This window comes from Pinus tabuliformis, chromosome 5_2, assembly GCF_031772625.1.
Source record: "Pinus tabuliformis cultivar Carrire ecotype Pingquan chromosome 5_2, CPIR1, whole genome shotgun sequence".
Taxonomy (NCBI): domain Eukaryota; kingdom Viridiplantae; phylum Streptophyta; class Pinopsida; order Pinales; family Pinaceae; genus Pinus; species Pinus tabuliformis.
The window spans coordinates 1,103,966,284-1,103,993,493 of NC_142306.1; the positions used below are offsets into that span (position 1 = coordinate 1,103,966,284).

Genomic DNA, 27,210 nt, shown 5'->3' on the forward strand with positions numbered 1-27,210 from the left:
TCATGAATTTATGGAGTATCACTTTACATTAGACCATTCTACTTCATTTTAAGAGCATTGTTCATGGTTTTTCTAACTCTTCCACTCTTGTCTAAATGTCGTAACACCCCCATTTAAAGCAACTTGGGATAAAAATGAAGGATTTAGAAAGGTGACACAAAAGGAGAAGAAAGGAGGCATTAGAGCCTATGAATCCTTAACGACAACTTGTTGAACTCCTAACATAGATCGAAGTTTAGAAAACTTCACTTTTGTAAGAGAATTTTTGAAAACGTCTACAACTTGATGATCTATTCGGAAAAAGAGCAGTTCAATAACTCGATCATGAATGATATTTCTAATGAAGCGCATTTGTAAATGTGTTTTTTGCACTAACTTTGAATTAGATTCTTGCAGAGCTTGTTTTCACTTTGATTATCACACAAGATGGTGGTTGAAATCTGCTTTTGGAGTACAAACTATGAAAGGATCTTCCAAAGCCACAAAATCCTTTAGATTCGCTAACCACTACTTGATTCTTTTTCTGTCGAAGAAATAACAATAGCATTCTACTTCTTACAATCCTAGGCGATATGTCCTAAGCGAAGGCTAAAAACATAAACTAAAACAACCTTCCAATCACATCATGGTCACTAGCTGAATCTAAATCAGCAAAACCATTCAATAAAGGACTCTGACTCCAGAATGCAAGGGACAAGGGGTTAGTTTATGACCATCCATGCGAAGCTATAAAGAAGGTCACACACATACTTAGATGGGGAAAGAGGAACTCCTTCCATGGTTTGCAATATGTGGAGGTCATGAAAATACTACAAATAGCCCAAGTCTGTCATTTCAAACTTCTTCTTAATACCTAATTTCACATGCGTTAAAACAATAGGGTCAATACTAGTGAGGATAATGTCATCAATAGAAAGAACAAGGAATATGAGAAGGCTTTCTATTTTCTTATTGTAAACATTCGAGTCAGAATGACATCTAGAAAATCCAATTTCATGAACAAAACTATCATACCAGGCTTGAGAATCTTACTTAAGACCGTAAAGATATTTATTAATATGACAAAAAAGGCCACGGTCACTCTTAAAATAGCCATGAGGTTGTTCCATATAGATTTTTTTCATAGATCCCTATGCAAGAAGGTAGCCTTAGCATCCATTTGATATACCTCCCATCCATATAAGGCAGCAAGGACTATAACCATCTAAATGGAATCCATTTTAGTGACAAAGGAAAAGGGTTCATTGTATTCAATACCTACAACTTGAGAGAATCATTGAACAAGTAATCATGCGTTGTCTTTCAACACTTCCATATGATGCATACTTCTTTATATACACCCATTTACATCTAACAAGTTTCCTTCCATTTGGAAGAGGGAAAAGTTCCCAAGTATTGTTCAACATTAAGGAAAGATATTCTTTATTCATCATTGTATTCCAATTTGGAAATCCTGATGCTTCTGCAAATGTTTCTAGATCACGAGTCTTTGAAAGTTGACCTAAAAGACATGAGGCTTGTTGGAACTATGAACAAGTACAATGTTGATTTGTATAATTATTGGTAAGATTTTCAGCGCCTTTTCTTGTAGAATAGACCCATCATGGAAGCTATGGTGTTGGTGTAGGTTCACATTCAATGGACTCATATGGAGGATTTGAAATGACAGTTGAACTTGTACAAATTGGATCTCGCTAGAAAACAATGAACAAACCTTGCAAGTAGGAAAAACAAAAAAAATTGAGAGAGAAAAAGTTAATGAATTGTATTCATGCACAAAAAAAGACAATTATTAGAGAATACAATTCAATGCAATATACTTTATATGTTTGAACTAATGTAATAGTGAATCTAAAGAGATGTGAATGTGCACTGAAGAAAACTAACATATAGTCCTAGTTAATTAGCCATGTAGTCATCAATTAACTATCTCATTTAAGTGAAGATTGGTAAATCCCATGCATGCACTTTTGGAGTGCTCTCTTAGTGATAATAATGAGGTTTCCATGCATGACTCCATCATTAGTCTAACTAAAGTACAATTAAGTGTATGTTATCTCCAATAGAGGAAGGTAAGCAAGAAGTGAATTTTTTTCCTCACTATCATCATTTGTAGAAGAAACTAGAATAGGAGGAAAAGGTGGTACAAATGTCCAATATGGATCACAAAACAAAGATAGTAAAAACTCTAAATTAAGTGAACAAACAAATAGATTCTCATCAAATTTAACATCTCTTCTAAAAATTATTTCTTTGGAATGAGGTTAAAGAAGTGTATAACCTTTCACATCTTGAGAACATCCAACAAAAATATACTTCACTTTTAGGTTGTAAAGCTTTCCTTTTCTCATCAAGAATGTGAATCCATGCTACACTACGAACACATCGAAATGGTTGACCCCTGCTTAATTTTAATCCATGCTTCTTTCATTGTTATAATTTTCAAAGCCTTTGTGGGAGTGTGGTTTATTATTTAATTTGAACAACTAATTGTTTGCACCTAATAATGAATAATTAATCCCCTATGATTGCGTCATACAATTGACCATTCGCTTAAAGTGTGATTCTTTCTCACAGTAACACCTTTTCGTTCTAGTGTCTAAGGGAGAGCTAATCCTCTATAAGCATGTTGGATAACTGTAGAGAGTAAGTTAATTTTAATGAGAGTAGATTTTTTGTTGAGATCTAGCTGTCTTTTGTAAATATTTATGTTTGCGTGTGTGGGTTTGCTAAACGACTTGCCAACATGGAGGGCCTTCACCAAGAAGAGGAGTTGTTATTAAAATGAGAAGAGAACTAATAAGTTTAGGGCAAAAGCAACACCTAAGCGTGGTGCCTACAATGATGATGCTAGACATGATGAAGGCACAATTGTTGGGGGGGGACATGTGGTCACACCATTCTTAAGAAGAGTGATTCCTTCAAAATGCAATTCCAACAAATTCTAAAGTGCATCATGGCCACTAAGTAGTCCACAAACAAGATCATAAAGGCCTTGAACTTCACCCTTGTGGAGGCCAAGTACATAGTAGGGAAAAGATAAAGCACATCATTAGGGAGAACATAAACTCCACCACGGTCAAGGTCATGGGAAAGTCGTACAATGTGGCCGACATTAAACTCAATAAATTCAAAGTATTATTCAGATGCCAACAACTATGGGGAAGGAGACGCAAGGAGGAGTAATCAGCTTACTAGCATTGCCCATCGCATGCAGAGAGTCCATGTCAACCAATCAGGTTACGTAATAGCCAACGAGGTCCTGATGGAGTTGGCCTCATTGTAAACCTTGTTTCTGACCCTTGAAGAGGTCGTCAAGGTCACAAATCACAAGGTCAATGTGCTCAATAACATCGCCAAGCCTAAATTGGAGGGAGAGCAGAAGAAGCTCAAGTCGCAAAAATGGAAAAAGGAGACATCAATATTAGTTTCATTAGTAGTAGATTTTTTTTTTCAATTAGTACATGTATTGGCATCATCTTTTGCTTATGAAAGAATGAAGATATCATTCATGTACACAAATCCAGTGAATTGATACTTTGTTTTGAGGAGATTTTACCTCCAAAGTTAGAAGGGACCAAATGCAAGTTCAACTCAAGATGGATGGTTGTTCAAATAGTCCAAGATGTTGGAGCATTCGAAAAATTGTACCTCCAAGGGTTATGAGACATACATGTGGGGATTGTTATCCAATAGATCCAAGGAGATCTGAGTTTTCGAAGTTCTGTGTCCAATGGTGTTGAGAAACTTGGGTCAAGGAGAGTATGCCTTTCAGAGGAATAAGTGGTAACCTTGTGGAGTTCATAGCCTGCAAGATTTCACAATGGTTAGGGATGTTCATGAAGATCTTAGACAAGTACTTCCTAAGGAAGGCTACGGGAGTTATTAACTCTTACTTGTCTGATTGTTAGAGTGGGAATCTTCATAGTACAATAACATTGTAATTGGTTGATGTATAGACAACTATGAATTAGATATAATCTTTGCCTCTATATAAATGGTTCAATTCTTATCATTTAAAAAATTGTGAAATCTAGTTGGACATGAAAATTTCTCTTCAACTAGTTAACTTATAATTATTTGTATAAATGAGAAATTATTTAAATTAATTATCAATGCAAGCAAAATAATTTGTATATTTAAAAACAAAACCTGATTTATTTATATATAATATGATAATTTAAATAAAAATATATTTTATATATATATAATATTATTATATAAATAAAAATATTATTTAATGAGAAATTATTTAAACTAATTATTAATGCAATCAAAATAATAGGTATATTTTAAAACAAAACTGGATTTATTTATGTATAATATTATTATTTGAATAAAAAAATTTCAAAACACTTTTATGTGTAATACAAACATGACTACTCTCCCCTTTTGAATCACTCCATATAGAACCTTGCTTATATAGCAGAGGGATAATTTTCAAACCCCACACTGGTTTATATATATATATATATAATATTATTATTTAAATAAAAAATTATTATTATATATATAATAATATTATTTAAATAAAAATATTATTTATATAAATGAAGATTTCTTTAAACTAATTATTAATGCAATCAAAATAATTGGTATATTTTAAAACAAAACTGGATTTATTCATGTATAATATTATTATTTAATTAAAAAAATCTGAAAACAATTTTATGTGTACTACAAACATGACTACTCTCCCCTTTTGAATCACTCGATATAGAACCTTGCATAGGGATAATTTTCAAACCCCCCACACTGGTTTCTTTCCTGGGGTGTTTGTGTCGGTCATAGGACCAACAACCAGGTGGTGTATGACATCGTCATAGGTTTGTGAGCACCCGTTGTGACTCTTTGTGTGTCACTTAACCATATCATTGGGTGTTTGCATTGAGGACCAACAACCACGCGGTGTATGATATCGTCATGGGTTTGTGAGCACCCGTTGAGACTCTTTGCATCTGTCACTTAGCCATATTACTTCGATTTGCAACTAATCCTGTCCCAGTTGAATAACGGTTATCGCATTTGGGACTTCTCCCTGGAAACAGTCAATATTTCTGTACAAAATCCTAGAAATTATGCACATATGAATATATCAGCATAAAATTTAAGACTCGCATCCAATGTGAAAAAATTATTAAGACAGGCCGAACTCAGTATATAACCCGAATTCAATCGTTTACAAAAATAGATTAAAAAAATAGCATTGATCGATTCAAAAAAAAGGCATCAAATCATGTGTTATGCATAAGCGAAGCGCTAGCAGGCTTAGCTCCATCTTCCCCCTGAGACTGTACCACATCTGATGGCGCATAATTCAGGGTATTGATGACCTTTGCAGTACGCAATGCCCTGGCGAGAGAACCCCAACCAGCTACATGGATCCCAGTAGTCAACCCCTTGAGGCGCTCCCCGGCCCTCCTCCCTCCCTTCCAAGGCCGGCCGCAATTCCTGGCGAAACCTCAGCTGTCTCTCTGAACCAACAGCTTCAAAATAGAAAAGTACAAGTATCGATACAACACAAAATATAATATATCTTTAAGATACCAAAAACCCTAAAGTTTTAGTCGTGTTGCCCCACTGTGCAGCTGGTGGGGAAGCTCAAGCCCCAGCAAGAAGTCTAGATGTAGTCCTTGATTCAGAATCCCTGATCTGCCCACCATCAGAAAAAAGTTCTTAAGACACAACCTACTCGCCGCCTCCTACGGTGGTTCAAATCTAATCATCTTACCACCCTACGCTCTTTGAGCAATGGATCTAAAACTTTGACATAGAGTCGAATCGAAGTAACCCACTCGAAGAATAATGAACACAAAATTGTATGGCCCTGAATTTTGGATCTCTTCAATCAGGTCCCAGAGACCCAATATGTGCTCTATAATAGAAACACTAATAAGGCAAAACTTGAGCAGCCCGCACCCTCTCAGAATGGCTACCGTTTCCCATTTTGCCACGGATTCTTGGACCAAATCTTCATTTTTAGCTCTTCCCAGTCCAGCGTTCGACCCATCCTGTGAAAAATCAAGAATTTTGGTGTTGCAGTTAACCTTTTTTAACCCCTTTTTCTGGCTGGCCCCCTAAAATCTCCAAAGAGAAAAATTAAAAACTAAACCATAAAAATTGATTTGTATGAGATGGGCTCTTACCTGATCAAAGATGAGACTGAGAATCGTTGACCCACGCGCTGCGGAATAACCAAAATGAGCCCTCGGTAAACCCTCTCCTTTTGAAGCTTGGGTAAAAGCGAAATGGCAAAATGGTAAATGTTTCAGAGATATCCTTTTCATCAAACCTTTACCCTTCGGAAAATATTAATTTTGGTAAATTGATCCAATTTGGATCCCCATAGTTGTCTTGACAAATCTATATTTAAATTGAGCATGATATCTGAAACAGGGTTACTCTAAGAATGGCATGTAATGTAACTAAAATCTATATCATAAAAAATTTTATATTTATATAGAAAGATCATTTATTTCGCAAGGAACCATTTTTCCTATCCTATATAAAATTAAAGATATCACATATGTACAACTTTATTATAAAGTTACAAAATATTAAATAAATAAATACTATTTTTATATTTCATATATATGGCCCATATTGCATAAAAATGAAGATTTGGTCCAAGAATCCTTGATTTTTCAAGAGGGGTAACAACAGAATCTGGCAGCGAGGAAATGAGAGGTATGATAAGTGTAACGTACAATGTTATTATTGCAAAAAATATGGTGATTTTGCTAATAAGTGTTGGAAGAAGTAGACAGACATTCACAAAAAATATGCACATGTTAATAATAATAATAATAATATCTAGTTTTAAGGTCACAGTCAAGCCAGACACCAAATTGGTGTATAAGACCCCCTTGTTTGTGGGACAAGGGACCCACCTCCGCACAGCGATTTGACTGCTAAGTCTGCGAAGGCATACATACTCTACCCCCCTCTGGTTTTGAACCTGTGACCTCTTCGGAGGAAACACATACCATTAGGCCCACTCAAGCGGTGTAATCAAAAACCAGTGTTTTTGACCTATAATATGACTCAAGAAAGTTTAAATGATGTTTTGTTTTTGGACAACAGGTACAACAATCGCATGGCTGGAAAGAGAGATTTCTTTTCTAGACTAGACACTAGTCTTCAGTGTCAGGTAAAGCAGCAAGCTAGGAATAATAATAAGGTATGTGCTAAAGGCAAAGGAGTGATTATTGTATATACTAGAAATGGTGAAACGAGAATGATGGATGATGTGTATTACGTACTAGTTTAAAATGCAACCTCTTGAGCATTGGACAACCAATGGAGGAAAGATACAAAGTGTTGTTCAAAAACAAGGTATATATAATTATAGATAAGTGTCAAAGTAAGCCACTGATAGGAATGGTGGAGATGACAAAGAATAGCATGTTTCCACTTACAATGAGAAATAAATTAATTGTTTCTTTAAATGCTTATAAAAATGGTTTGGATGAATCTTGCTTATGGCATTTAAGATATGATCATTAATATTTTGGTGCTCTAGATTTGCTGCATAAGGAACAAATGATGAAAGGATGGCTCATGTGATAGATTTATACTTGCAGAGCATCACAGAGAGAAATTTGTATTTGAAGTTTTGTATAGGACGAAAGCTCCATTGGAGATTGTACACAGAGATTTGTGTGGACCAATGCAAACACCTTCATTGGCTGGTAATGCTTATTTTCTAACTTCTATTGATGATTACAGTCAAAAAACTTGGGTTCATGTTCTACAACAAAAGTATAAAGTTTTCAGTGTATTCAAAAAGTTTAAAGTTGTGGTTGAAAAGGAAAGTGGCAAATATATTAAAGTTTTAAGATAAGATACAGGTGGTGAATATATGTTAAATAATTGCATGGAGTCTTATCAGTATCATGGAATCAAGAGAAAGTTACATACTACACGCTCTACTCTACAACAAAATGGAATGGCTGAGAGGAAGAATCGAACTATTATGAATATGGCTCGAAGCAAGCTAAAGGAAAAGCATCTATCAAATGATATTAAGGAGAAACAATTATTTTTTCAGTTTATATTCTCAACAGGAGTCCAAGTAAGATTCAGAAGGACAGAGTTCCCGAAGGAGCTTAGAGTGGTAAGAGTTGCAATATATCTCAATTGAAGATTTTCGGGTGTATGACTTAAGCATATCTACCTAAATATATGAGAAGGAAGTTGGATGACAAAAGTGAGGATTGCATCTTTATTGGACACAGTAAGTAGTCTAAGGCATATAGACTATATAATGAATAATCCCATCACCAAGAAGTATATTATCAGCAGAGATGTTGAGTTCAAGGAAGAAGAGACTTGGGATGGAAGCATAGATAAATTTGTTGCAAAGGGAGTTGTATTATTCCATGGAGATGATGATCAAGGTGAGCAAGATGTACAGGGTGACTGTTGGTTCCACATGCACATACAGTTGCTGCAAGTACTTCAGCAAGGAAATCACTAGGAGTCAGGCCATTATAGTTCAGAATACCCAAAACTAGAGAACATAGTGAACTATTAAGTTATGGTGGACAACAAACTGTTGAAATATGTAACTAGATTCGGTCTTCATAATGACATATGTAATCATGATTTTATGTATTTGATGTAAAGAGAAAAAGAAATGTATTATTGTCACTCTTGATGCATGGGCTTCATGCTCAAGGTTATTTGATTTATAGGTTAAGCACCCATTGAGTGCTTCTAGGACTTGTCATTAAGTCAACAAATCAATTTAGTCAGTGTCATGTATGGAAGACCCTTTTGGGCATGTTGTATATTGTAAAGAAAAAATAATTTGAGTCAAAATTAGAGTCAAAGACACTCCAAGACCTTGTCAACGTGCAAGCAACAAGTCAGCTTATCAAGCAGTGAAGTTGGCCTCCTAGAGATGACACATCAGCCCAATGAGGTTCTCTAGAAGCCTATATACAAGAGGGAAATCGACCACATTTGAGACCATCCAAGGAGCTCACAAGAAGTTCGATCCAGTAGAGATAAGCAAACCTAAAACCAATGAAGACCAGAAAGTTATAAGGAAGAAGAATTTGAGTTTTTTTATAAGTGTTTTGGGCCATCATTCTCACACATATGAAGGTAAATTAGGGCATTTTGAAGTTGAAGCAAGTTCAGATTACAGTCATCACTAAGAGCCAAGTTTTGGGTAAAAAAGTTTCATTTGCAAGCCGAATTTTCGAGAAGAAGAAGTCATTTTAAGAAAAAAAGAACGAAGGGGAAAATCACCATAAAATTTCACACGTGCCATCTAGGGTTTCTGTAGCAAAGGCCTAGAATTGCAAGTCAAAGTTATGGTCGAAGGTTGCATGTTCGAAGTCTAGGTCGAAGGAGAAATTGCAATTGATAGAAAGCAAACTTGACTTGGTTTGACTTTGCAAGTGTCAGGCCAGGTTAGCTCAGAAATTAATGAGCGCAAAACAACTGAGTGAGTTTTTATTCATTAGACTATTAATATTTATACATATACAAAAACGGATCAGTTCATCTTCTAGATGACTGTCCAACTTCACCTCATCCGTTTCGGATTAGGTGTCAACATTCCCCCCCTTAATCTGAAGGGATGTTGGTGAGTCCAAGCATCGTTCTGAATCTTTCAAGCTTTTCTCTTCCAAGCGCTTTGGTGAAGATGTCTGCAATTTGCTCGTTTGTGGAACAATGACGGAGATGGATTGTTTTGGCCTCAACATGATGTCGGATCAGATGATATTTAGTATTGATGTGCTTAGTACGATCATGGAACTTTGGGTTCTTGGCCAACTTTATTGCAGAGGTGTTATCAATCATGAGTGGAGTAGATTGTATTTGTTTTACTTGCAAATCTTCAAGAATTTTCCTGAGCCACACAATTTCTTTCGTTGCTTCAGCTGCTGCCACGTATTCTGCTTCTGTTGTGGAATCTGTTGGTACTGATTGTTTGCGTGATCTCCAGGAGACAGCTCCCGATCCAAGACTCATAGCATATCCTGAAGTAGATACCCCAGTTTCTTTGTCTCCATCGAAGTCTGAATCAGAGTATCCAATCAAGTTGAAGTCGTCCACCTGTGTATACTTGATTCCAAGGTCTTGAGTTCCCTTCAAGTACCTTAGAACTCTTTTTGCAGCAGACCAATGTCCCTCACAAGGCTTTTGCATAAACCTGGAGAGGATTCCAACAGCAAATGAAATGTCTGGTTTGGTAGTAGTTAGGTAGATGAGACTTCCTACAAGCTGTCTATACTTTGTTGCATCCTCAAATTCCTTTCCTTCAATAGATGTGAGCTTCAAGTTTTGTTCCATTGGAGTAGAAAGGGGATTGCACTCTGTCATGCCAAATCTGTTTAACAAATCTCCAATGTATTTCTTTTGAGAAAGAAATATGGACTTTGGATGTTGGGTTATTTCAATGCCAAGATAGTAATGAACATAGCCCAAATCAGTCATTTCAAAAAAATTTCCTAATTCTTTCTTTATGGATGCAATATAGCTCTCATTGTTCCCTGTCATTAAAAGATCATCTACATATACCACAAGATATACAACTGTTTTGCCAACTTTCTTGACAAATAAAGTTGCATCATCAAGATCAAAATGTTTGAAGTTGAGTTTCAGAAGATGCTCAGTTAGTTTTTCATACCAGGCTCGTGGTGCTTGTTTGAGGCCATACAAGGACTTCACAAGTTTGCATACTTTGTGTTCATGTCCTTTCACAGCAAATCCTTCAGGCTGGGACATAAAAACATTCTCTTTTAGATCTCCATTCAAGAATGCAGTTTTTACATCCATTTGATGGACTTTCCAACCGTTCTGAGCAGCTAGTGCAAAGAGTGTCCGGATGGTGGCCCATTTTGCTGTGGGAGCAAAAGTTTCCTCATAATCGACCCCTTACTTCTGTGCAAAACCTTTTTCCACAAGCCTAGCTTTGTGCTTGTCAAGTGAGCCATCAGCTTTGTACTTGTTCTTGTAGACCCACTTGCAGCCAATTGGTTTGGTTCCAAATGGAGGATCAACCAGCTTCCAAGTGCCATTCTTTATGAGGGCATCATACTCCTTCTGCATCGCTTCTTTCCATTCATCATGAGAAGCAGCTTCTTTGAAGGAAGTTGGTTCAAAATCTGTAGACAAGTTCAATTCACAATCATAAGTAACATCCATATCAACAGGTGAATTAGAGTTATCTACATCACCTCCATCTTGTCGGTTTGAATTTCTGGTTCCTGTTTTTCCAATTTCATCAGGATGAACACTTTCAAGTGTCTTTGTCAGCCACTTTGGGGGACCTTTCTGAGATGGTCCAGGCTGTTCTGTTGATTGAGTTGGGTCTGAATCAAGATTGAGTCTCCCAATTCTATCAATTACATCACTTAAAGCATCATCCGTTGTTGGAGTGTCATGCAGGGGAGATTGTTCTTCAGAAGGAGATTCCACATGTTGATCTAGTATAGGAATCCCCCCTTCAAGATGTGGAATCTGATTATCAAACTCTTGGAATGATTTCGGTTTTGTGAATCTATCCAAGCGATCAAGTTGCCGCTCAACAACACTGTCAGATTTGGATGATTCAAGAAAGATGACATCTCTAGATAAAACAAACTTTTTATTTACTTCATCATAAAGGCGGTATGCTTTAGATGTGTTTGAATACCCCAGGAAGATACACTTACGACTTCTAGCACCAAGTTTGTTTCTATGTACCTTTGGTATTAAAGCATAACAGGTGGAACCAAAAATCCTGAGATGTTTTACCGAAGGAACATGTCCATACCACAATTCATAAGGAGTCTTGTTTCTTATAGCACTAGATGGACATCTATTCTTTATATATGCAGCACATAGAACAGCATCAGCCCAAAACATTGTCTTTACATTTTTGAAGAAAAGCATGGATCGTACCATATTCAAAATTGTTCTGTTCATTCTTTCAGCTACACCATTCTGTTGAGGATTATAAGGTACAGTTGTTTGATGTTTAATCCCATGTTGGCGAAGATAGTGTTCAAATTCATTTGATGTATATTCTTTTCCATTATCAGTGCGAATAGACCCAATATGAGATTGTGCATCATTTTCAATCCACTTATGAAAATTCTTGAATGTTTGAAAAGCATCAGATTTGTTCTTCAATAAGTAAACCCAACACATTCTGGTGTAATCATCAATAAATGTCATGATATATTTATTTCCATTTGCAGAAGGAACAGGCATTGGACCACATAAATCTGAATGAATAAGTTCAAGCTTCCTATGTGCTCTTGAATGTGAATCATGAAAAGACTGTTTGCTATGCTTTCCTAGAATGCAAGCATCACATTGTTTATGTTTTCTAGGAATTGTAGGCAAACCAGCAACACCATTTTTCTTCAACAAGCGGAGACTATCATAGTTTAAATGTCCAAATCTAACATGCCATAATAAACTTGATGGAAGTGCATCTTCTTCATGATGAGAAATATATGAAAAATGTTGTGCATGAGCAGAGGTTCCTTGCAGTTTAAGGAGTCTTTCTTCTTCTATACCCCTCATGACAAGTGAGTGGTCAGATGCCTTTCTTACCTCAAGCTTGCCATCAAACATGTGAATGGAGTGACCTTGCTGGCGGATGTGGACCAGGGACAGCAAGTTTCTCTTCAGCTGTGGGAGATATAGAACATGATCCAGAAGAAAGTCTGGAAGACCAGGCAGTTTAAGCCTGATTGTGCCAAGCCCCGATGGCTTGATTTTGACTGATCTGCAAAGTATACTGCTCCATCAACATTTGTTAGTGAAATCTTCAAAGAAATCTCTCCTATGAGTCATATGACAAGTTGCTCCTGAATCAAGCAACCAGTCATTTTTTGAAGAAGCAAGTGAAGCATTAAACAAATCTTCATTTACTCCAATGTTACATTGTGCCTCAATATAGTGAGCGGATTCAGGTGCTTTACCTTTGTCTGTGTCATCAGTTTTACCTTTCTGCTGATTTCTTCTCTGCTCAACCTTGTCCCATGGTAGCTTGCATGTAGAAGCATCATGTGATCCATTTCGTTTGCAGCAAATGCAATGCAGATCTGCCTTTTCTGCTTGAGAATGTCTGCCCCCCCTGCCTCTGAAGTATCTTCCTCTTCCCCTTCGTCCACCTCTTCCTCTTGCAGAATCTTGAGCAGGATGCTTTTCTTTGTGAGCAAGGCAAACAGTCTCTTCAGAAGATTCAGGGACTGTTTTCTTTCCAAAGGCTTTCTCTCTTTCAACAAACTTTTTCACAAGAGAGTCAAAGGTTATATCTTTAAGGTTTCCATTTGCTTGTAAAGACTCAAGATAATTAGAGTAGGTAGGATAGAGTGCTTTGAGAAAGGCAATAAGAGAGATATCCAGCTCAACCTTAGTGGATTTTATATCATGCATTATAGACTTTATTTCAGATGCAAGAGCAAGAGGATCATTATTTTTCAGTTCAAGAGTGAAGAGTTTAATCATGCGCTGAACAAATTCAAGTGCAGAATGTGTATCATAGAGTTCTTTCAGCTTTTGTAAAGCTTCAAAGGCAGTGGAATAGCATGAAATATGACGACTTACTTCCTCATTTACAGATGCTGCGATCAATGCAAAGGCTTTGCTCTTCTTATTTTCCCAAATGGCGAGTTCTTTGTCTGATGTGGGCTGCACAGGGTCTCTGTCTTCTTCTCCGACACACACACCTTTCCACAGCTCATTGTAGATGAGGGTGTGTTTTACCATCCGAGACCATTCAGAATAGTTCTCCTTGCCAGTGAGAACTATTCCGACCATTGAAATGATTGAATGCATTCTGTAAAAATATCTGCTAAAAAAAACTTCTGTTGATAAAAGACTTCTGCTGGAGAAAAAAATCTTATGCCACAGCAAGACTTCTGCTGAGAAAAAAATCTTATGTCATAGCCTTATGCATTCTGTAAAAAAAATATATCTCTGCCAAAAAACACTTCTGTTGAGAGAGAAAAAAATCCTTATATGATAGCCTTATGCATTTATTTTTCTTCTAACATTCCATAGCATATATATATTACTGCTCACATATATATCACTGTTTAATGAGGGCGCTCACTGCTTACATATATCACTGTTCAACAAAAAATGGCGCTCATATATATATGACTTCTCACATATATATCAATGTATATCACTGTTTAAAAAAGGGCGCTCATATACATATCATTTCTCACATATATATCAATGTATATCACTGTTCAACAAAAAAGGGCATTCACTTCACAGTGCAGTGAAGATACCATTCCTCCACAGCGGCATAGCACTACTTTGTCAGAAACGCAGTCACCATTTCAATCTATAAAAAACTCAGTCTACAGCACCAATGTATATACCAAAAAACTGCGCACTGGATGTATATACCATTCAACTTCAATCATCAAAAACTGCGCACTGAATGAACCATATAATGTATATACCATTCTTCAAATAAAAACGCAGTCTTCATGTACAGGCTTCCATACAAGGCAGTCATTTTTCAAAAAAAATGCATCAACGCAGTCTTCAATACAACAATACAACGCAGTCTTAAATACATCAAAGCAGTGGCAGTCTTGAATACATTAATACAACGCAGTCATTAATACCTCCATAATAAAAACTCAGTTTCGATATCTAACACTCTTTTCAAAACAATTCTTCAAGTTTTCGAAAAGGGGTACAGCACTGACAATCCCTTGGAAATACGGGCTCTGTCTTGGGAAATCGATACAGGGCTCTGTCTTGGGAAATCGATACAGCATTTACAGTATTACGTAGCATCCAAAAATATCAGCCATTCTTCAATACAAACAACAATATAACGCAGATACTCCAATGTTTCAATAAAAAAACGCAGGCTTCAATGCAGCTTCTCGGTGGAACCTCCATGTACCATACAACTCAGCGTTACCATAGTTCTTTACAAAAAAGCAGCGCAGACTTCAAAAGAACATTATAACGCAGTCTATGCCACAAAAAAATGATACCTCAGTTTTCAAATCGATACCTCAACGCAGTATTCAACAGCGTATTCCACGCATCAACGCATAGAGCCGGACAGTCATGTCAGGCCAGAGGCCAGAGGCGCTCAGATCACCGCCAGAAGGGCAGAGGTAGGTTTCATGAGGCAGTAGAAACCTGGCAGAGGCAGGAGCTATTTCTAGGACCTGTGCTCTGATACCATGTCAGGCCAGGTTAGCTCAGAAATTAATGAGCGCAAAACAACTGAGTGAGTTTTTATTCATTAGACTATTAATATTTATACATATACAAAAACGGATCAGTTCATCTTTTAGATGACTGTCCAACTTCACCTCGTCCGTTTCGGATTAGGTGTCAACAACAAGAAGAGGAGAAGTTTGACTTGGTCTTGGTGGAGCCTTGGTCAAGGTTCATAGGTCTTGGAATTCATCATTTTAGGTTCTATAAGAAGAGATGAGTTCTTGTGGGTTTTCCTCTCAAGAGGAGAGGTTTTGGCCATTGCCGATACCCTATATCTTGTGTCCTCTTGTTTTATTGTTCTTTCATAGTTTGGTAATTGTTTTATGATGAAAACATAATAATAATCAAGTGAAATAAGAAAGCTAATTAAGTTAAAATACATCACAAGCAATTATCAAAGCAAGAGAAATCACCCTAATCTAGTTGGCCTAGATTTCTTAACACCAACAACAAGATGAGAGGTTAATAATGAATCAAGTCCTACGTTAGCTACATTAAGGAACAAAATTCAAGGCCAGGGGACTAGAAGCTTAAGAATCATATGCGCAGAATGATGAAATAGGTTAAGATTCATATTTTGCATTAATTTCATATGATCCCAAAAATTTTGAAGTCATCGATAATAAAGACGTTTGGGTAAACGCTATGGATGAAAAGATCTTGGCCATAGAAAGAAATAATACTTGGGAACTTGTAGATCTACATGAAGGCAAAAATCGTATAGATGTTAAATGGATAGATAAGACCAGGTTGAATACTAAACGTGAAGTTGAGAAACAAAAAGCATGACTTATTGCTCAAGGGTTGATTCAACAACCCAACGTTGATTCTATTGAAACTTGTGCACCTTTAACTAGACTTGACACAGTATAGATGGCGGCAACAATTGCAACACAAGATAAATGGAAACTGTATCAGATAGATGTCACAAGCAATTATCAAAGCAAGAGAAATCACCCTAATCTAGTTGGCCTAGATTTCTTAACACCAACAACAAGATGAGAGGTTAATAATGAATCAAGTCCTACGTTAGCTACATTAAGGAACAAAATTCAAGGCCAGGGGACTAGAAGCTTAAGAATCATATGCGCAGAATGATGAAATAGGTTAAGATTCATATTTTGCATTAATTTCATATGATCCCAAAAATTTTGAAGTCATCGATAATAAAGACGTTTGGGTAAACGCTATGGATGAAAAGATCTTGGCCATAGAAAGAAATAATACTTGGGAACTTGTAGATCTACATGAAGGCAAAAATCGTATAGATGTTAAATGGATAGATAAGACCAGGTTGAATACTAAACGTGAAGTTGAGAAACAAAAAGCATGACTTATTGCTCAAGGGTTGATTCAACAACCCAACGTTGATTCTATTGAAACTTGTGCACCTTTAACTAGACTTGACACAGTATAGATGGCGGCAACAATTGCAACACAAGATAAATGGAAAATGTATCAGATAGATGTTAAGTCTACATTTGTGAATGGATTTTTGGAAGAAGAGTTTAATGTGAAACAACCTCAAGGATTTGAAATTGATGGACAAGAGGGATAAAGTCTACAAGTTGAAAAAGCATTATATTGATTTGTTGTTGCCCAAACTGTACAGGCAAGATGCAACAACGCTCAAGGTGGGGGACGTCACTCTGATCCCCACACTTGTTATTCTAGTTGTCTCCCTTTAACAAGCTATGGGGGTTAGTCCCTATGAAATAAGACGATGGAAGACTTATTGGAAATCGACAAGTCCAGGAGACACAACTAAATGGCCTAGCGGCTTGGTTGAATTAGCAAGTTGAATGATTTGATTAAATTATTACCTTAAATGGAGTAAATTACTTACAAAAGACAAATTAATTACCAAGCCGCCGGATGAATAATTGTTGCTTCAAGATGTTTCGCTATCCTATATGAAAGGCAAATCCTACACTCTAGATAAGATGCAAAATATTGGCTAATTTTATATTACACGCCTATTCTAAATGTGTCCTTTCTCTTAACTGTTTTGAAGTCAGCCTCTAGAGCATGTTGTGAGAGAGAAATTGGGGGGAGAAAACTAAGGCTTGGTTAATAATACCTCCCCTGGGGTTCAATAAACCAACAATGTACCAAACTATTAATGCTACAATATCTCTCATGATTATCTAATCAATGTGAGTGATTATTAGATGATCTTTAGTCAATTTTGATGATTTTTATTTAATTCATATGAATGCATAAGTGGTTGTAGCAAAACAAAGAAAATGATGAAGGGGAGAGAGGTAAACCAAGAGACCTAGTTAAGGGCTAGTTTGACCTCCAATGGGCTTCGCCACTTGCAAACACCAAATTAGCTCAAATAACTGTTGCAAAACCACAATGTTAGCCTACTAAAACAATGCAAAACTAGAGATGACAGAATACAAGATTAGAGCAAGGTTTAGAATGTTAGAAAACCCCAAGGCTAGGGCTAGAAATGATAAAGGAGGGACTAGAAAGGCAAAATAAGGGCGGATACCAAGGGAAAGGAATAAGATGAGTCCACGGAAAGGGCAGACAAGCCCTTTAAGGCTAATATCAAGCCCTTAAACGCTGACACAGGGGGGAAACAAGCCCTTGAAGGGCTAGCGGCTAGGCTTAAAGCCCCTTAGGGGTTGCGGCAAGGCACTAGAGAAGGAGGCTGAGAGGGAGGAGGACCTCCTAGAGGCAACGACTGGCGAGGAGAAGGAGGGCCAAGGCCTTAAAAGGACTAGACGATTCCAATAAAGGGGGGGTCGAGGGCCTTTAGAGGCCTTAGCTAACCCTAAAAGGGTTGCGGCCAAGAGAAAAGAGGGGGACAAGGGCCCCAAGAGGCCATTAGGCCTCACAACTAGGGCAAAACGCTTATACAACTAGGCCATGGGCTTCAAAAAATTCCGGAAACTTGCAGAGATACAAAAATGCCAGAATCACTGCCAAATTGTTGGACACTGGGCCTAGAGGATGAACGGAGGCTAGATCTTGCTTTAAAACGACATCAAAAATCTTCTTGAGAAAATTGAAGCTCACCTGCACAAATGAATAAAAAATGTCAAAACCCAAAATATATATATACAAAAATTGAAAACCACAAAAATAATAAAATCCCAATTGCTGCAAAACGAATAGGTTAGAAATAATTTACAAATATACAATATTTACCTAAAAAAATATTGAGAAATAATTTTTGGATAAATAACAATGAACAAGTATATTTTCGAAAAATAAATATTCACTGAAACTCTCCTGTAAAATCAAATACCATAAAGAAATCTCAAAGCCTAAACATAGTCAACCTTTCCCCACAATCTATGAACTTGGAATAGAAGGGCTAGCGTACCTATAAATCTCTCTATTATGTTCTCAAGAAAATTGTTAGATAATATAGTGAACGAGATCACCTAAGATAGAATATATTAATAAAATGTTTGTATCACCGACAAATGAAAAACAATTATTAATCAATATTTAGCTCAGATTAAGATCACAAATAACTAACAAATACCAAAAATATTATTAATCAATATTTAGCTCAGATTAAGATCACAAATAACTAACAAATACCAAAAATTAGCGGAAGAAAAGTACCATGAACTGAACCCCAAAGTATTTCTATTATGATACAAAATGTTCTCAGCAGAGCAGCAGCTCAATACCAACGTTCAAATATTACATCATCCAAAGATATTCAATAGAAGAAAAATGGCTTCTTTATATAGAGAAACCCCTCCAAGTGGAAAATAACACCTAGTTGGCTTGATCCTCATCAAAATAATCTCGACCGTTGAAAATAGCTTGATCATCTTTTACTCTCCACCATTGAATTTTTAATTTTGAGGAAAAAAATCAAATATTTCTTAAAAATCACTTTTAATTAATCCAAAAAATAATATTTTTGATTAATTTCCTCAAAATTTGGACTTTGACTTAACCAACAAGGTCTAAGGGCTCAAATTTTCTTAACATATCCATTTTTCCCTTGGTGAGAGACCTCCAAAAATTGACTTCTCTTTGAACCACGAATTTTCCACTTGGACAGATATTAATTTCACTATGATTATTTTTTGACACAAGATTAGTTAATTTTCTGGCTTAAGATTTTTATTTAATTTAGCCAGAAAAATTAATTAATTGACACTACACACTAGAGTGGATTAATATTTTTTCTACCCTCAAATATTTTATCCGTGGTGTCTAATTATGAGAGACCATGCACTAAAATATTTTTTACATCAGATATTACAATTAAATCAACCCTGAAAGGGGGAATACACATTTACACATAGACCCTTATGCTATTACCCAATTTTGTGACACAATATAATCTAGTATAGACCAAGTGGTTTGTAATAAAATAATTTAGCCAAATGTGTTTAAATTATTCTTAAACGCTCTTTTCCAAAGACTCAATATAACACCAAGACTCATCTAAGATCTTGTCAAGAAATTCCACCCTAGATTTGGGATTTAAGCTAGAAGAAAAACTTTGCTGATTAAACACAAATAATTGAGTGAGGTTAAAAAACTTCCTAGGATGAAATCCGTTTGCCAAAATCAAAGACTTACCTAGGTGTTGTTACATAATTAAACCATCATACTAGCATTAACTTACAGAAATTGGGTTTACAATGATAAAACTATGTTGGCTGATGACCTTGAAATTTGAAAAAATTTCTTCATGTCTTCGCGTTCTGCTTCCTTGGACTTCTTAACAAATTGTTGTCAACAAAAAACACCCCACTTATGGTACAAAAGGATTCATGAGGATTTGAATAACAAAGAATTCAACAAAAGTCCAAGTGAGTCAACCCTCTATACAAAGTTAAGTCAGAAAGGTAAAAATTTTATCGTTTGCTTGTATGTTGATGGCTTGATTTTCACTAGATAACTTCCAATAGATAATTTTAAAACAACCATGGTAACATAGTTTGAGATCACTGGTTCAAGGCTGATGAAATATTTTCTTGGTAATGGAATAACTCAATTTGAAGATGGTATTTTTATTTGTCAATCCAAATATTAAAAGAGGGGTATATTGGAAAGGTTTAGGATGGGTAATTGTAAGCCAGTTGTAACACGAACTGCACTAGTACAGAACTCGGTAAAAAGGATCAAGGGTCAAGTTTTGGTCTGACCTTGTACAAGAAATTGGTCGGAAGTCTCATGTATTTGACTATAACAAGGCCTAATATAATGTTTGTTGTAGGTTTAATTTCCAAATTTATGGAGTCTCTAAAGAGTACCCATTGGCAAGTTGGAAAAGGGTTCTTAAGATATATTATTGGAACATCAAATTATGGTATCATGTATACATCACATCTAGATTTTAAGTTGACTAGATATACAAATAGTCATTTTGTAGGCAATGTTGATGACAAGAAGAGCACACTTGAGATGTGTTCAATTTTGGATCGGGTACAATAGCATGCACATTAAAGAAAAATACATTATGACTTTATCATCTGCTAAGGTAAAGAAAGTTGTTGAAACAATAACAGTCTCTCAAACTGTATGGATGAGAAGAATTTGGCTAAGTTTTTTTCATGATCAAGAAGAACCAACTCAAATTTTTTGTGACAACAAATCTGCCATTATGTTATCAAGAAATCATGTTTTCTATAAAAAGAAGTAAGCATATTGATACGAGGTATAACTTTCATTCAAGAATTAATATAAAATAATGAAATTTGTATGGATTTTTGCATATCAGAAGATCAGTTTACAGATATGTTTACAAAACCTTTGGCAAAGGAGTTATTTCAAATTTACAAAAAATATATACGGGTGTGCATGGTGTAACAACATTTTTGGTGAAATAATTAAGGGGGAGAATGTTAGTGACACAATACTTAGTTCACAATGGCCGAAATTTTGAAGAGTTACCACCGCCTCAGCATCTTAAAATCCTAAGGGCTAGCACAACCAAAAAATTGATTTCTTCTTTGTCCTCTTACTGGATAAAGATTCAAAGGCTTAACAGTGAAGGGGAAATTTAATTTTTTAAATCTAATTAATCAATTGAAAGTTATGTATAAATATGGAAGACTGAAACGAAAGATAGAGCGTAGAGTATTGGAATAAAAATAGAGAATTTTTATTTAGTTGTTGCAACTCGGCGAAAGTTCTAAGTTGTTGCAACTTCGTTCGTTGTATATTGTTGTAACTATGTTTGTTGTATGTTGCTACAACTTCGCTGTTGCAGCGCCATTGGTTGTAGTTGTTGTTGTTGCTATAGGAAATTGTTGTTACAGCGCCATTGGCATGTTGTTGCAACTTTATTTCCTCTTACTATTGTTAGCTATTGTTGCAATTATATTGTAGCTTGTTGTTTTGAACAAAGTATTATATTTCTTATGGAGGTTAATTCAATTGTTTAATCTCGTGTTTTATTCGCTTCAATTTTCCTGCTACTCTATGGTTTTTATTTGCAAGTTCAATATATGTTTATGTGTTGGAAGTTGTAGCTATGTATTATGTTGTGCACTCTCTCTTCAAAATCAACAAGCAATGTGGCAACTAACTAAAAATCGAACAAAGCACAATGTGATGGATGCATAAAATTGTTGACCCCAACGATTCCACAAAAGGGAAAACAAATTGTGGATGCATGTATTTGAATTAAATTTGGTTGAATGTATTTGAATTAGATTCATGTGATGTTAGAATTACTACCATAATAAACCAAGGTAATATCAACCATGATTTCCCAACAATTAAATTACTTAGTTAATAACACAAATTTTATACTGAAAACTTAAATGACAAAACCATTATTTGATAGTTTTTGATTCATATTAAAAAAAAGTTCTTGTGAAGGATAAAATATGTATTCAATAAAGATTTTGTATATATTTTGTGTGTTTGTACTCGTTGGCAACATTGTGCAGTTGCTCGGCTTGAAAACAGTGTTTTCTCTTCATGGTCAGGAGCAAAATACCATTCATCCTCCAAGCTACAATCAAACTTTGTCTTTCTCCCTTCTAATGCTACCCCTTATTCTCCGAGGTTACATGTTCTAAGCATATTTCTTTGATTTCTTTTGCATCAAGCAAGCATTCATTTTTATAATACTTCCTTGTAACGCCAACCATTAGGTAGCATGTTTCACATTCACAAGGCTTTTGACCATTGAACCTCAAGTTTATTGTTGATTTCAAACTTTGCCAAGAAATCCTTTTTTCACGAAGTTTGCAACAGAGATTTATTTCGGAACATGCATCCACACTAATAGTTTTTATCCCCAAAATCTTTAACTAAAAAATGTAGCTTGATCCCTTTTTTTTTCCAACACAGTTTTATTCAAGGCAACATTGTAGAAATTATCTCCAACCTTGATGAATTGTCTTCTAAAGAAAGCTTCTTCATCAACAAGTGTGAAAATATATTCATGCCCCTTTACCAACCCTCTAAATTTTATTTTTGGATATGCAGATCACAAGATGTAGTTATGAATTATACCTTCAACACACTGCTGCCCAATGCCTAATTAGTTTGTAATCCTAGCAAAAATTTATGTTCACGTTTTTCCTTTGCTAATAGTTTACTTCTTCCCACAATAAATGACTTTGTGACCTCTCATACCACAAAAGGAGCAACCATCATCCTTGTAGCCTTTCCTCATAGAGTAAAAACAATCTAGAGATGCCTATGAAACTAGAGTGAAGATGTTACATTGTGACAATGCATCATAACTATAGCTTTTAAAGTACAATCATTTTATTTTATTTATTTATTTTTTTAAATTACCATTTAATTCTCAAAACGTCAAGTACGTGTCAAAAATTTCCCTAGCGCATCACCACTTTGACACCCACCTCCAACAATCTTACTTCCCCACGTCGCTAATCAAATGAATAATGCATGTAGTGCATCCCAAAATGGCCTACATGACCATCATTTTTTAAGACAAAGTTGTGGCACCATGCATGTAAAATGTGTGACGAATTCCCCATAGATCGAACCTATGTGGAAATAATGAGATCACGTGAACCTGCAACTACGAAGAGCTACTTCAATGAAAGTTCCAAGGATTAAGTCTCCCCAAGTTGCCACATGAAAATCTATAGGCACCGAACATATATGACAACGAGATTTGTGCATCACAGGTTTGATGAAACTATCATGCTAATGTGCTTCATTGGAAATTCATCGAATTGGCGTGGGTAAAGAATAAAAAATTATACTAAACGTTATAATGGGAGGTGCTTGTGCTTCCTTAGTATATCGGTCAATTGCCTATAGCATTCCCAATGGATTCTCCTCCACTATCAACTCATGGTCTAGCCAAGCCATAATCTAAGTGAGGCTCCATCATACAACTGAATGATTTTCTCTCCCTACTCCTCAAGTTGAACTTTACTCCCGTTTTAATCGGTCATAACAATAGTCAAAGTGTTATGTTACTAATCAAACTAGCAAAGTTATTAAAGTCTTCGGAAACCATTATGATTGGAACAGATATGTGAAGGTCCACTGTCATCTCAGCGAAAATCTCCACTCTTTAAGCCCAATTTCCTTTGAAAAGACTATGGGAAGATTCATGTTTAATACCTCACCCAATGACATAAAGACTAGTGTCTTAAATGGGTCTGAGGTGAGGTGGATTTAATGGTTCGCTGCCTTACTATTTTAATGTGAAAATAATCCTAAAATATTGGGAGCACTTTGGAACCTTGGAAAACCGTCAAATCTGTTATATTACAATCAGAAAATAATGCAGATCTGCAACAATAACACTCAATATACTGCTAAATATGTATCTAAATAAAGCTAAAATATAGTATATTGAATCTTGGTTAAAAATATAGGTTCATTACTCAAAATCCCAAAGTAAAACTCGTAATATAATATGAAATATTGAAGAGCAAGATAGTAAATGAAACTAATCTAAAACCAGTTATATCCCATCTAACATGACAATAAATCACATAAAACTATAATAATTGGAACAAAATTGTATAATAATGGAATAGAAATGACAAAGCAAAAATATATAATTAAATATGTAAACAAGTAAATAACAACACATCAGTGAAATGAAAATCATACAAGCAAAATTTGAAACTATACTACAAAGGAAATTTTGGTGAATGAAAACAATCTTATTTAAACTAATATAATGCCTATGCTAAAGAACTCATTCATTCTATCCTAATCTAACCTAAGAGAAATGAAATATGTAAAGTCATATAATTAATGGAACCAACAAATAAATTATCATAACCTTTGGATCTACCTTTGTTTTGGTTGCTAAGCAAAATAACGTAATGTCAATCCTGCAACAAATGTATGTTAGAACCTCATTCATGGTTTCTACTAATTTTACAAGGTAATCTTTATGATGCAGAAGCAAATTGAAAGGAGCCAATGCTTCACTATGCCATTACAAGATTCTTCAATTCATATATCAATAGGGCTGATGTAACTATCTGTCCCATTGTAGGAATAATACCACTCATCAATGTTATTTTGCTCTATCTGTAATCAAGAGATCTTTTGATAGTGACTCAACCTGGAACTTGCATAAAGACTGTTCTCCTCCCTTGTTGCCATTAATAATATGTGCACACCAATGATGAGGAAATTTAGAAAAATCCAAACTATTTTGAAACCCACAACCTTTAGTTATTTGTTTTGGAAAAGGATGTTGGGAGGTCAGGAAATATGTCTAGAATAAAAAATGCTTTGGCTTTACCCATTACTACAAGGCTGAAATCCTTTCTATCAAATAGGTTTTTGTACACCTTAGAGCCATATATCAAAGGCATCCATGGTTGAGAAATTTATGTTGCACCTTGGACACAAAATCCCCTTTTTTGTACCTATTCCTATATGAGTTGATATGTCACTCATGCAGCCAAAATTCTATGATCTAACTTCTCACAATGTTTGTGTCATAAATGGGATCACCATCAAAATTAGCATAGCTTATATCCCATTTGCACCAATCAAACTAGAGAAATGCAACAACAGTCTCAAGGTTCAAGAGTACGCTTGTTTATTAATCCTCCTCCAAATTACTACGACATGTATCATGCAGATGAATAGCTTGGAAAGGAGTGTAGCTTGTTGAATGTGTGCTTTCATCTAGTGGAGGGATGATGGGTTATTGAATAACTTTAACATCAAGGCTCTTTACATATTCTTGTCCTTTAATTATTTTTTTGTTCCTAATGGGAGAACAGCGCAGTTCTTTTTCAATTCTCTCTTCCTTGGAGTCTTCATCTTCTTTACCTATACAAGTAGCAATATCTTCTTTCAATTCAATTAATTTTTCCAAATTAATGAGATGGGGCTCTCCATTATTATTTTCCTATTAATGTGACATATCGGGATCTTTCACCAAGACATATTCTAGAAGATTTTGTGCGGTATATAACCTTTCTATTTCTTCAACAAAGGGAAGCCAACTTACTAAATCAGCATCCCATGTTGCACAAAATGCTTCCAACAATTTTATAAGAGATGTGAACAGGTCTTAGCCAAGGCCCTTATACAAAATCTTCGTAGATCCTTCTAGACTCATCGTGAAGAACATCATGATGACATCCTCACAGAGGTAGTTAGTTTTCTTACAATGCTTGACTAGAGCAGTTAGATGAATGACACTCAATTCCCTATATCGACATAACATGGGTCTATCATGTGGCCCATATATATAACCATGGGGAAAACCCCAACACCTAAAAAGTCAACTAGATCAAGAAATGGTGCTATTCATGGAAGTAGCTCCATCTCTTTGTTAGTTGTAAAACTTGGGAGTAAAGCTAAGATGAAAAGATAAGATGAAACATATCAATGAAAATACCACAATGGGGTCGTCAATACACACCTTATTTATTTTCCTAGAAAGCAATTTCTTGTATTGTATCTCTTTAGATTTTGTTGAAGGGAAGTCCCAAGTTGAGATCTTGCAAGTTAGAACTAATAATACTAATTTCACCAATATGCAAAACAAAAACAATCTTACCAAGATGATTTTGAATGTCCAATTATTTAACCTTATCCCTAAAAACGATGATATTGACGATGTTGGACCCGCCAACATTAAAGGGATCACCCCGATATGAAGTCCCAACTAGAACTCACACCGTTTGGTGTGCGAGTCCCATCCAGTATGATGGTCCGGTTTCCTTTATCTTAAATGTTTCCCTGAGCTCTTGCTTGTCAGCACAAGAGAGTGGTCAGCTTTGTCTTCGAGTAACGAGGTTCGTGTTCCTAGTGATTGATAGTGTTACCTGTCTCAAGGTTCTTTTACCGCGGAAAGAGAAGGTGGGAGCGAGTCCCAAGTCGGATGGGAGGAAGCCCAACTCTATTAGGAACACACAACACAACAAGACGTGCACAATTTTCGGAGGAGCAATCCACACAGATGTGACAATCACAACACACAAGGGATGATAACACGTACAACGCTCAGCAGACAATCCGCTCGAGTGCGACAATCGTTATAGCGAGTTTATGTGTAAGGCTTTGTCTGATGTCCGGGAGGTAACCAACACGTGCAAGACAGCGTTAACAACTTATACAACACATTTTCATTAATATATGTATTAGAACAGCTGAACGAATTCAAGTGTTAAACACAAGTTAAAGCAACATGTATTACAAGTGTTCAAGACAAATCTTACAAACAGTTACAACACGTGTGAAAACATGTTGGCCTATTAGCAGGCTTCTGGATCAAGCGAAACTTCCAAGACACATTGATAAACCATACATCACTAACCCCGTGTACGGGGCATTAGAGCAACTACTTACTCCTCAAAGAAAAGATTACAAACTCTCAAGGCTATGTGGGAGGAGCCAAGGTGAAAAGTCTTTTGCATGTACAAATGAGAGCTATTTATAGCCAAGGGTAAAACTCGCCCTTGTGACTGTTCGAATTCCCTCATGACTGTTTGACTTTCATGGCTCTTCAAATTACAAGTGGGCGTCTTGGACTTCCACGTTACAATACATTAATTTACACAATATGGCCCACAGTAGTGATGTGGC

At 35.8% G+C, this 27,210-nt stretch overlaps 1 protein-coding gene across 5 annotated transcripts in view; it reads right to left on the minus strand.

Annotated features, from left to right (window-relative positions):
- Window positions 1-27,210, minus strand: part of LOC149163090 (MADS-box protein SOC1-like) — a 290,773-nt gene that overhangs the window by 238,651 nt on the left and 24,912 nt on the right. The window contains exons 1-2 of one of the 5 annotated variants that reach the window (XM_089437523.1): window positions 6,147-6,280; window positions 5,920-6,011 (exon numbers count right to left, since the gene is read on the minus strand). The exons of the other annotated variants lie outside the window; for them this stretch is intronic. Of the exons in view, the coding sequence (XP_089293649.1) occupies window positions 5,920-5,946 (27 nt within the window). The 5' untranslated portion in view covers window positions 5,947-6,011; window positions 6,147-6,280. Of the gene's footprint in view, window positions 1-5,919; window positions 6,012-6,146; window positions 6,281-27,210 lie in introns of those variants that run through there. 5 annotated transcript variants of the gene reach the window in all.